The 12594-nt window shown below is 34.5% G+C and overlaps 1 protein-coding gene across 1 annotated transcript in view; it reads right to left on the bottom strand.

Annotated features, from left to right (window-relative positions):
- Window positions 1-9807, bottom strand: part of LOC138324508 (uncharacterized) — a 50858-nt gene extending 41051 nt beyond the window's left edge. The window contains exon 1 of the mRNA XM_069269567.1: window positions 9036-9807. Within this exon, the coding sequence (XP_069125668.1) occupies window positions 9036-9351 (316 nt within the window). The 5' untranslated portion in view covers window positions 9352-9807. The remainder of the gene's footprint in view (window positions 1-9035) is intronic.
- Between the last annotated feature and the right edge of the window lie 2787 nt (window positions 9808-12594).

Genomic DNA, 12594 nt, shown 5'->3' with positions numbered 1-12594 from the left:
CTCTGTCTGTCCATTACGTGTGTTTACGATAAAAGGTTGCCTCAAACAAGGAGAGGATAAATACCCCATCTCAAAAGCCACTGTGAATTCCTTCTTTCGATTAATCACTCTATCATAAAGATTATATATAATTTTGTGACGTTGCTGATTTTGCTATTGACTTCATGAGCATTGACATATTTAGGATAATTGTGAATCAAGTCAACTGGAGTGAAATGACACTTTAGAGCACCATTCAGCATAGACAATGATGTAAACAGCAATACATTATACAATGCACTATTCCTCAATATCTTTCTTTATTCAATCTTATTATAATATGTGGATATCTATTACAATGTGTGGATATCTAAACATGAAGACGTTTGCACAGTCCATCCAATATTGGAGCTGGACTCTTTTGCTCGTTGTTCTTCATATGGTATCACACCGAGTGTGGTCAGTGTGTGGCCAGTGTGTGGTCAGTGTGTGGTCAACAGCGTCAGGTAACACCATAAACTTAACAACAGTTACACGCTGTCACGAGCATAAAACCAGACCAGAACAACGCAGCTTCATTACCTGTGATAAAACGGGTATTATTCCAAGACGTTTGGAACAATGAGACCTCTGCACACCACATTAACTGGTCCTATCACACAATTTTTTGTTTCCTGTGTATTGAATTACTTTTATTAGTGCGCTGTCCGACTTATATCTCTACTTTCAATTTGTTCCCTATTTGCCTTCAAAACAATCGGATACCATAAATTCCCTATTTGTCTTGAAAACTTGAAACATGAGAAACGAAATGTTTAAGGTAATGATAGCAAATTTTGAACTTCAGATAAGGTGAAACGGCAAATCTTGTCAACAGTTATATGTTAGGAGTCTTATAAGTAAAGTTTTCAAAAGCTCTTTTATTGATCAAAATGCCAAGTGTAGAAGCAATAAAGTAAAATATGAGGAGGTAACTACGGTACGAAAACGGATGGCATTTAGGAAACCAAAGAGTAGAATATTCCAAATTTAGCCGCCTTTGTCGATCAAGCAACGAAGTAATCAGAGGTAATTAAGTAGTAGAATTCCAGTACTCTACCAGCAGGGCAGGAGCAGAATAGAAAATGAATATATAACATCCGAGGAATTTTGATACCTTATCAAAAATATATTTAACCATAAAAACAATGATAGCAGTCTGGTGAGCATGTTTTGCGAAGACAATTTTAAAATCAGAATCTGCACCAAATGGTCTAGGAGTTTGACAAACAAAATCTGATATTTTGACACAGAAAAGATAGTATTAGAAAGACTGTACAGCAGGTAAGGCGTTGTAATTGAAATTGGTGTCCCAATTGCATGATATCGTAGAAGGCGACTAAATTTGAGATATTACCGTTTCTATTTTTCCTAACTGACTTTCTTCTTCCGAAAGTCCCCCTCCCTGACACTGCTTAACTTTTGGCCTGGAGTTCTGGAGTTTGTCCCCCGGCCGTTACAGTTTCTGTCAGTCAAATACGAAAAATTGGTTATGAAATAATCCGGCTTTACGGTAGTTCCGCGGTTATATTCGAGTCAGAACAGGGCCATACTGCAGTCTCCAAAAACATACACGCACGCACTTCACAAACACAACACACATACACGTAGGTAGTCAGTCCTTAAATGACACGGGCTGTTAGTATTGATAGAAAAATTGAGTCACCTCCATGAATCCTGCAATATAAGGACATCCCCTTTTTATTCACCTCCGAAAAGGCACCGAATGGAACAAATCCTCAGTAGACCTATTACATAAGTAACCAGTGAACATTAACATAAACGATCACTATTTACTATTGCGATTATTATCTATTCTTTGTAAATAAATATTGAATGCGCTGGACTCGTTTGTAAGAACGCTGTTACAACACCTACTAAAACTTGTATATGGTGTCAGTATTTTGGCAAACCGGCGTTGATCCAACATTTTATCACGCTATCAGGAACCTTCAGGTCTGGTGTTTGACAATATCACGTGCGGTAGATCTCATGCTTTTCACGTGCAACAGTACAGATATCAATCACCAAATTTCTATCTGTCTATCGGCCGTCAGTACAAAAGCGTACACATATCAACAAATGGTTTGGGAATGCTGGTTTGCGAGATTATGTCTCTCGGTGAATGTACTTTCTACAGAGATATTGGAATAAAATACTGGTAATATTTGCTTGTGATATTCTCTTTTCTATACAACCACATAGTTTACCACATGGACATTTCAGCCAATAAAAAGGCATCCTTCCGCCACCAAGTAACCGGCTGTTCTCTTTCTTTTCGCGTATACAACAAATGCCGCGACAGCATTATCTACCAACGTCATTCATTGGAAAGGTCAAATGAATGTCACATTTAATTGACCCGTCTGATCTTCATTAAAGTACAGTAAATCGATATTGAATAATAATGAGGAAAAACGGTATAAAGCTAGTATATTAATAATCCGAAATAAAAGGCCAAAATAAATTCAAAGTAAAATCAAAATCATTTCTATGGAATATATATTCAGCCACTATATGGCCTTCTTCAGTCCGAAATAACACTAACACAACGTGTTCGTCTACATGTTTGTTTACACCTATTGTGTGCAGGTACGAAATGTCTCGGCCCGTTTGATGTATACGGCGGGTTATTTCGACCCAACATGCTATATGCACTAAATCAACCCCAGTGTTTAAACAATGGTTATAACCACAAGATACTTTATCAGATAGACTCGTGTAGCCATAAACATAACACTGACGTATCAAAAGGGGATATTATATGCAATCACATGCACGGTCGAAATGTCAGATATACCAGCTTTCGCGACTAAGGGCATGTTATTGTTTTGAGACAACTCGTACCTCACACTATTCTGTAGACATAGTGCCTATTGAATAGTTTACAAGGTTGCCTCAAAATTTAAAAGATTGGACTGCTGATCTTTAACATGCGTATGAATACTTGTTTTGTCAATGTTACTGATATAATGAATTCAGCCCCTGTTTGCTTAGGACTAAGCAGAAGGGGGAACTACCACTTTTAGAGATTCTTGTAAGTTTCTGCCAAGGAAGCAAACCGTTAAATCAAGAGGTTCAACAGAGGTCAAATGTTAGACGGTGTGAAGGAAATGACAAGCTTAGTCGCTTTTTATGAAGCATGTAACTAGTATGTTACAATGCATACGCTCTATACCCAACTCCTGTACTGAAGAATGCAGCATATAAATAGGAAATGGTGATCTGCGTTTATCATGTAGTTTTCGATTATGCTCTAAATCGAGTTGATTGCCTTTGTAATTATTAACATACTTTTGAATATAAAGATATGATTGGATATGGAGATGGGAGTATTTTAGATAATCAGGGGAAAATAACTCAATGCTAAGAAGACAAAGTTTTGAAAATTTCAGTATGCTGTTAAACTGTATATATTGCGTAACCATGTGGAGGTTTAAGGCGCAAGAACTTATCGAGAATGGAGGAATGTCAGCAGATTTGCCTTAAGACACATGACTCCACACCTTGCCCCATCAAATTGGGCCCTTGTCGCATATGTAATAGAAAAGGCCGTTGTACTGCGCCATTCGACTCCCATTAGTCTGAAAGTACAAAGCGTCTATATACAAGCCATGAATATTTATCTTGTTAAAACTAACCCACATGTTTGAAAGACGCCAGCAAAGTTTTACCGTGTACAGAATTAAGGTAAGGCAATGCCTAGAAACATGGTGTTCACATTCCTATGTGTATACTGTGACAAACGGTGATGCCTACATCGATAATTAGGACATATTTTCAATTGCGAAATTTTATTGTCAGACCCAAGCGCTCGATTTGTTTGGAAGATAATGGGGTAGACTCTTCTTAGACACAGGCCCTGTTCTCATTGTTATCTTTTTCTTGTAGTCTTCTTACAATTCCATAAGCTTTTTTTACCAATTTAAAATTATTTTGAGTTACATTAAAGTTTTGTTTTCCACATTATTTTCAATTTCCATTACATGTACAATGTGCTTGTAGATCTATGTTTGATTAACGTCATATATGAGCTTGTAAATTCAAATACATCTAATCTTATGCAGTTTATCATTTAGAAATTGATGGTTACTTAACTTCCATTCCCTGCTGTTTATTATTTAAAATGTCCTTGAGATAAATTAGTTTCATTTATGTGTCAAACCCTGTAGTCAAATTACAATAGTGTGTTTACTGGCTCAAGCTCATCAGTTGTCAGTTCCGAGAAACTGTTTGAGTGTAACCATTTTTATTCTATTAAACAAGTAGCTCTTCTACCTCGAGGCAACCAACATACAAGCAGTTAGCTAATATACATGTGCACGAACTATGAAATATTTATCAAAACCTCTCCGGGCAGTAACGTAGCGTTACAATATAAGGAACTTTGCTCTGAGTTGATTGGTTTATGTACATGCTAAGGCAATCCTTAGAAGATATATAGCATCCTTAAATTACATTTTTTTTTCATTTTCATATCAAGGTGAAAATATGAATCAATAAGCTAGCAAACGCTGAAAATGATATCCTTACATGTATCATCAAACAATATCTGGACTGTTCCTTTTGCACCTTTTGTTGCTATGTTCTATTGTTTGAAAGCTTTAAGACATAGCATAGAGCGTTTATTGTATTGACGACAGTTTTTAATTGAAAATATTGTGTGGTGAGAAAAAAAAATGACAAAACATTGGTTTCCAAACAACCTAATTTGATACTGGCAGTTTTGCGATAGATAGATTGGTTGCTTTTCGTATAGAATCTTAAATAGGTCTATTAGTCGTAATGATATTTTGATTTAGATGATCAATATAATCAGTATTGATGTTGAAACATATAATGCGTGCTAGCCTTTTACATATATATCAATAATACAGTTTATTATCAGCGGATAGCAATATTTAGAATTGCCACTAATACAGGGTGTTTCTGAAAATATGTCCCGACTTTAAGCTATCATAACTTCTTCATGAAAATCATGATTTCACAAATCAAGACGTGATGGAAAGCAAATGTTACCATTAGTTGGTGGAATACATCATTTACAGTCAGGATTTCATAAAACATTATGATGTCATTAATGACATCACATAAAACAATAATATACTGGTTTTTATCAGGGTACATTCGATTACACAGATTTACATTATTGTGCTAAATTAATTATTTTTACGACGGAACTAAATCGGAGGTGAAGTTTCGGCATTAACTATACCAAAATTTTACACAGTAATAAAACATGTTGGGTTTTTTGACATCAATATTACAGTTTTCATCTTTTTCAATAAATACTCACAGAACAAAGGCGACATTCAGGCAAATTATTGACTAATTTCCAGATGACTTTATTCCTACAAATGATATCATTTCCGAAAACGTTTGAAATTACAAAAGTTTGTTTTATAAACTGCATATATATATATATATATAACAAATCAAATTGTATAGATATCCATGCCTGAATAGCCTACAATTTTATCTAGATCTTCCTGGGTTTAAGTTTTATTAAACATTAAAGTCGGGACATGTTTTCTGTACGATGTCTTAATAAAATCATAATGAAATATTCTTATTTGGATGTAAACTACCAGGAATGTTGCATCAGGCGTTTCGGAAGTAAAAGCGTTCTGTGCTTCACAGGCAACTGTAAAATTTGAGTGTGGATAAAACTTGAAGTTGCAAATTAGATGTTTAAATCAGACAACTAAACATATTCATATGCATTACAAATACATGTGTCTGACTTCAAATCGAATTGGTTTTGGCAAAAATATATATTATTCCCAAAGTTATTTAACATTTCCAAACTTGTTTCAGATTTATAGTATTTGTTAAAGGTAATTTACTTTCATCTCGAGAAACGCCTTCTGAAAGACCGATCCCAATACGTGACAAAACAAACATATGGAATTAACTTAAAGATTAGTGACCTCTATAGACCAATGTGTGCTGTAAACTCGTTTGATAGACATGCATTGATCGGAGTAAACTTAATATTAATACAACAGTATCATATCACACAGTCATTTCTAGTCATATTACTTTTAATCATTTTTCTGATGATATCGTTACAAAACCTGTGAAACTTTAATGTGTGATGTTTCGATGGTTGGTACTATGTGTACCCTATCACCTTTACCAGATGATGATACAGGTGATGAGGTACACATAGTACCAGTCATTGAAACGTCACACATCTAATAAATCTTATTGTTTCGGTACACATTTTCGATACATTTTGTACGTACAAAATGACTAATTTATCCCCAACGCCTATATTTGCCAGTGCTTAAAAGTCTTTTTGAAATAAATAGTTGACTATCATCAGTCGTTTTGCTAAACTGTTTCACACTTTTATTGTTAACCAAGTTCTTTCCCGAATTCCGAGTATTTTGGGGGGAAAAAAAAACATCGCGAAGATTTTACCTTTGCGAAAAAATAGCCTCAGAACCATCATTCTTTCGATGGCGAAATCTAATCATTGCAAACTTTAGTTGGTTTTAGTATTATTATACCTTCCTCTGGTGTACCTTACTCTGATACCAGAAGAGATCAATAAGAATTATTGCCGTCTTTTTAAATAGCCTTCTATCGAACTTCCCCCACATGACTGGAACATCGATCTTTTGAACCTAAATCCATATCGACAAAAGAATAAAAGCGCCGACTGTTTGGTTGTGTTGCTCATTCAGATACGTCGTGTAGTACGTGTGTTGTTCCCACGAGATGCAATACATATAGCCCAGATAGAGTCGTTGGTTCATTGTCTTTATTAATTCATGATAGAGTAAGATTTCATCTTGATGATTATAGATAGAAAAAATCTACGACAACGGCGTTGGTGCAAGAGGGAATTTGTGTGTCTCACCAATGATTTTATTTTCAATAGGGACAGAATATACTATACTCGGATAGAAGTTGAATCATTCCCAGGTTGTATGCTAGCACCAATACGCTAACCTTCCATTCCTCCTAACGTAAACTCTGGGTAAATGGGCGCATACCACTGCAACAGGCCAGTTTACCTTAATCCCCATTCTTTCTTGATGTTCACACAAACTATTCAGCGCCCATTTTCAAAGGCGGCTTAGTGCCATGTTTCGTGACAATATACAATTTCTCTAAAAATGTTTTCTTTCGTCCATGCAACATGGTCTGACCGCAGACTAGGTCGGACACTTTACATCACTTTGGTAATAAAAAGCAACATAAAATTGTTGCATATGTACTGGAAAAACTACAACATAAAATCAATGTGTGAATTTCTTGAAAGTAAAATCAATGTGTGAAGTTTTCCCTTGAGCTTATATTCTAGGATATGTTTTTGAAAACTCACGAACAGTGTTTTTGTACACACTCTTTGAGGTGTATAACCTTCACTGCCATGGGGTTAATGCTCGCTCGCAATGTCTGGTTAAACAAAAACATGTATACCACCTTTCATCCATTCTTAGCTCTTCAATTGGTACTACTGGCAACGGACTCGTATAACACAGACTGAAAACTGAAGGGATTAGGTAAAGCGTTGCAGTTGAAATAAATAAACATTGAAATATTAGACAAATACAATGTTAGATATTTTCTCGGGGTGTGGGGGAGCTGGTAACCAAAACAAATAGTAATTTATACTTTAATGGAAACATGTTTCTGATATCGTTTTTATCTGTCTTTAGTAAATACAAACATCTAACACAATATAAGCCAATGCACGCATCAGTTCCATCGGTATGGCCGAAGAAGAAAAAGCATGCATGACCATCGTATCTCATCGTGCTCATTCTTTGTCAATGCATTATGATTCATACCGTTACTTTTTCAAAGTATTATGGATCAAACAAATTTTCACATAATCCTTAGGGACGCCAGTGAAGAATTGAGGAAAGCCTATGTGCATATGATATTGATGATATAAAAGTATAATATTGATAATTTGATGTAACAACTCATGATATAGCATTAAACATGGCTTTAAAATAGTCGTCCAAATTCCTAAAGAACATTAGATGTGTGGTAACAGCTCTAACTGCATTTTTATAAAATACCAGTAATGATTTTAATGTAAATAGACAGTGTAGTGAAAACTATAGCGTAAATTACAGCCTGCCATTATGAGGCGACGTAACTGACTGCACCATAAGTTTATTTTCGAATTGTCTACGTAATGTAGTCAAACCACCGTGGACAACTAACTCATTAAAAAACATTACATACAATATTATCCATTATGTGCGCTTTACGATAGCAGATGCCTTCCAGCACCGGAAAAAAAATAAAACATTTATATGAATGGCTTGATTGTCTATCTTAATTCAAATACCAATATCGATTGCATCTATATTGACATTTACAAAATGTATTGATGTGAATCAAGACCAAATACGGATGACAAATTTTAGAACTGAAAATTACAAAACAAATTGAGTTCAAAAACTTGACTTGAAATCACCTGAAGTTTTCTTCATGTGATATTGACCTCAATATCAATTTGAGGATATTTTGCCTGTGTGTTATTATGCTTATGGCCCCCATGGCAGTGTGATATGAAGGTTTATTTACCTGTGAAGGTGTAATATATTATATAATATTACATCTAAGGTTAAATAAACCTTCATATCACACTATCGCTAGAGACAAATTGTTGTTATACAAAAACTTCGTAATTAGCTACACTTGAGGTAAATATTACAAATATTCGAGATGAGTAAAAACTGTCCTTTTACGCTTCGTCCGTCATTTTTGTACAATCGTAAGGCGAGATGACCCCGTATGAAAGATGGGCGGTCATCATGGTAGTACGCGCCCCAGACAATGCGATATTTATTTCCCCAGAGGGAAATACGATGTTTTATTTCCCTGTAATGATGTATTTCAACTAATCACCGACACTGTTACAAACATGAGATATAATAATATTTTTTTACTTAATTAATGGTAAAAGAATTTCTATTTTGTGGAATAAACTATTGTTGAGATTGTGTAATTATGTAAGGAACAGTATCTATCTACATTTTACTTACCCTCTCGTTCCATTTCCAGTTCAGGAGGGAGGGTCATCAAATCCCGAATTGCCACCGGCACCCTTTTTGTAGCAATGACCTCGACCTTAACATTTTGGCAGTGTCCTTTCTCCTCTAACTTCCTGAATACCTGTAGCTGAATATTGTTTAGCGTGAAATAATGGCCTTCCTTTTCGACCACCTGAATTTTGGGTAGTGTACCCTTATTCTCAAACGTTGCTGTCAGTCTTTCCAAGTCGACGTCTTTGGTAAGATCCCCTATATCCGTCTCGCCGGTGCATTGTGTAAAATGAATATTGGAGGGCGAAAGATACATTATCGATACATCAATATCGTTGTTACTTCACTTAACATCTGCTGGTAAACAGATGATATTTACATACAATCACACAAATACTTTATCCAATTTAAGATAACTATTACAGCACACCTGAGACATGAGGATGAAACATCGGCCTAACAATGCATCCCGCCGTGTGGCGTTTCCTGCCTATCATTCTGTTGCCTATACTTGCATTGTTCTACTGAACTCAGTATATTAGCTACATATTGGCGATGAATACAATTGTTTTTGTCGTTGTTTCATAAGTACGTAGTTCTCCGTGTCAGATGCCACATGATAATGCCACACCAGACACACAGCCCCTGTTTAATACCCGGCGTGTAACAGGAGACAGATATGATACAAGTGATGGATATCATCGATCGGTTTCACAGGTTGTTCGATAAGGATGACTAACTCAACATGTGAACCGTGTACTCCGAATTACTCTTTCAAAATACAATGTGTATATCTATATTAGGAAGCTGATAGCAGCCTTGTTCACGAGTGTTAATATTTAACGCTAGAAAGCCAAGAATCGTTCCGAACTGCACATCAAAGTGATAGGATGAATACTTACAATATATAGTGAGCAACCAACTAAATAATTTTACATAGACCACAGTGTTAAACTTTGTTAAAGTTTTGTACTGTATTATTAAAACAAAGGAATATTAGTTAGCTATTGTGTTCTATAATTAAAGTCTAGGTTCTCATATAACACTAGATAGAAAAAAAAGTTTGGGTCCTTCTGCTCAAACTCCAACCAGGGTAGCTTTATTGAAATCGGGCGCATTTTGCACTAAAAATCCTGAAATTCTAATGTTTTTACCTATTCATTATCAAAATTGATATTTTGAACCTAAATCTCAATATGAATTTCCAAATTGATATCATGGTTATCTAGGAATAATTACCTGTCAGAAAACATTTTTACTTTTGAAATTCATAATTAGCCAGCCAATCAGCGGCCGGGTTAAAATTCTATCCTGGGCTCAATCTTGTATACACAGGGTCCATTTCGAAGGTCTTTTTTTGTTAAGTTAGTTGATCCCTAAAGCAGCAACTCACAATGCTAATGTATTGTTAATTATACATACTTGTTGGTTAACTGGCTGCAAACAATAGTATATCAGGTCATCAAAGAAATACATGTTTGTTGGTTAACTGGCTGCAAACAATAGTATATCAGGTCATCAAAGAAACCAATAGTTATATCTGGTCATCAAAGAAACCAATAGTTATATCTGGTCATCAAAGAAAACAATAGTTATGTCAGGTCATCAAAGAAACCAATAGTTAAAGAAACATATCTGGTCATCAAAGAAACCAATAGTTATATCTGGTCATCAAAGAAACCAATAGTTACATCAGGTCATCAAAGAAACCAATAGTTATATCTGGTCATCAAAGAAACCAATAGCTATATCTGGTCATCAAAGAAACAAATAGTTATATCTGGTCATCAAAGAAAACAATAGTTATATCTGGTCATCAAAGAAACCAATAGTTATATAAGGTCATCAAAGAAACCAATAGTTATATCTGGTCATCAAAGAAACCAATAGTTATATCTGGTCATCAAAGAAACCAATAGTTATAGGTCATCAAAGAAACCAATAGTTATAGTCATCAAAGAAAACAATAGTTATATCTGGTCATCAAAGAAACCAATAGTTATATCTGGTCATCAAAGAAACCAATAGTTATATCTGGTCATCAAGAAACAATAGTTATATCTGGTCATCAAAGAAACCAATAGTTATATCTGGTCATCAAAGAAACCAATAGTTACATCAGGTCATCAAAGAAAACAATAGTTATATCTGGTCATCAAAGAAAACAATAGTTATATCTGGTCATCAAAGAAAACAATAGTTATATCTGGTCATCAAAGAAACCAATAGTTATATCAGGTCATCAAAGAAACCAATAGTTATATATCTGGTCATCAAAGAAACCAATAGTTATATCTGGTCATCAAAGAAACCAATAGTTATATCTGGTCATCAAAGAAACCAATAGTTATATCTGGTCATCAAAGAAACCAATAGTTACATCAGGTCATCAAAGAAACCAATAGTTATATCTGGTCATCAAAGAAACCAATAGTTATATCTGGTCATCAAAGAAACCAATAGTTATATCTGGTCATCAAAGAAACAATAGTTATATCTGGTCATCAAAGAAAAATCAAAGAAACCAATAGTTATATCTGGTCATCAAAGAAACCAATAGTTATATGGTCATCAAAGAAACCAATAGTTATATCATGGTCATCAAAGAAACCAATAGTTATATCTGGTCATCAAAGAAACCAATAGTTAATCTGGTCATCAAAGAAACCAATAGTTATATCTGGTCATCAAAGAAACCAATAGTTTATCTGGTCATCAAAGAAACAATAGTTATATCTGGTCATCAAAGAAACCAATAGTTATATCTGGTCATCAAAGAAACAATAGTTATATCTGGTCATCAAAGAAACCAATAGTTATATCTGGTCATCAAGAAACCAATAGTTATATCGGTCATCAAAGAAACCAATAGTTATATATGGTCATCAAAGAAACCAATAGTTATATAAGGTCATCAAAGAAACCAATAGTTATATCTGGTCATCAAAGAAACCAATAGTTATATCTGGTCATCAAAGAAACCAATAGTTATATCTGGTCATCAAAGAAACCAATAGTTTTATCTGGTCATCAAAGAAACCAATAGTTATATCTGGTCATCAAAGAAACCAATAGTTATATCTGGTCATCAAAGAAACCAATAGTTATATCTGGTCATCAAAGAAACCAATAGTTATATAAGGTCATCAAAGAAACCAATAGTTATATCTGGTCATCAAAGAAACCAATAGTTATATCTGGTCATCAAAGAAACCAATAGTTATATCTGGTCATCAAAGAAACCAATAGTTATATCTGGTCATCAAAGAAACCAATAGTATATCTGGTCATCAAAGAAACCATAGTTATATCTGGTCATCAAAGAAACCAATAGTTATATCTGGTCATCAAAGAAACCAATAGTTATATCTGGTCATCAAAGAAAACAATAGTTTATCTGGTCATCAAAGAAACCAATAGTTATATCTGGTCATCAAAGAAACCAATAGTTATATCTGGTCATCAAAGAAACCAATAGTTATATTGGTCATCAAGAAACCAATAGTTTATGGTCATCAAAGAAACCAATAGTTATATCTGGTCATCAAAGAAACCAATA

The sequence above is a fragment of the Argopecten irradians genome, chromosome 5, assembly GCF_041381155.1.
Source record: "Argopecten irradians isolate NY chromosome 5, Ai_NY, whole genome shotgun sequence".
NCBI classification, from domain to species: domain Eukaryota; kingdom Metazoa; phylum Mollusca; class Bivalvia; order Pectinida; family Pectinidae; genus Argopecten; species Argopecten irradians.
The sequence above is the reverse complement of the archived record's forward strand: the minus strand, read 5'-3'. Positions and strand labels throughout refer to the sequence as shown.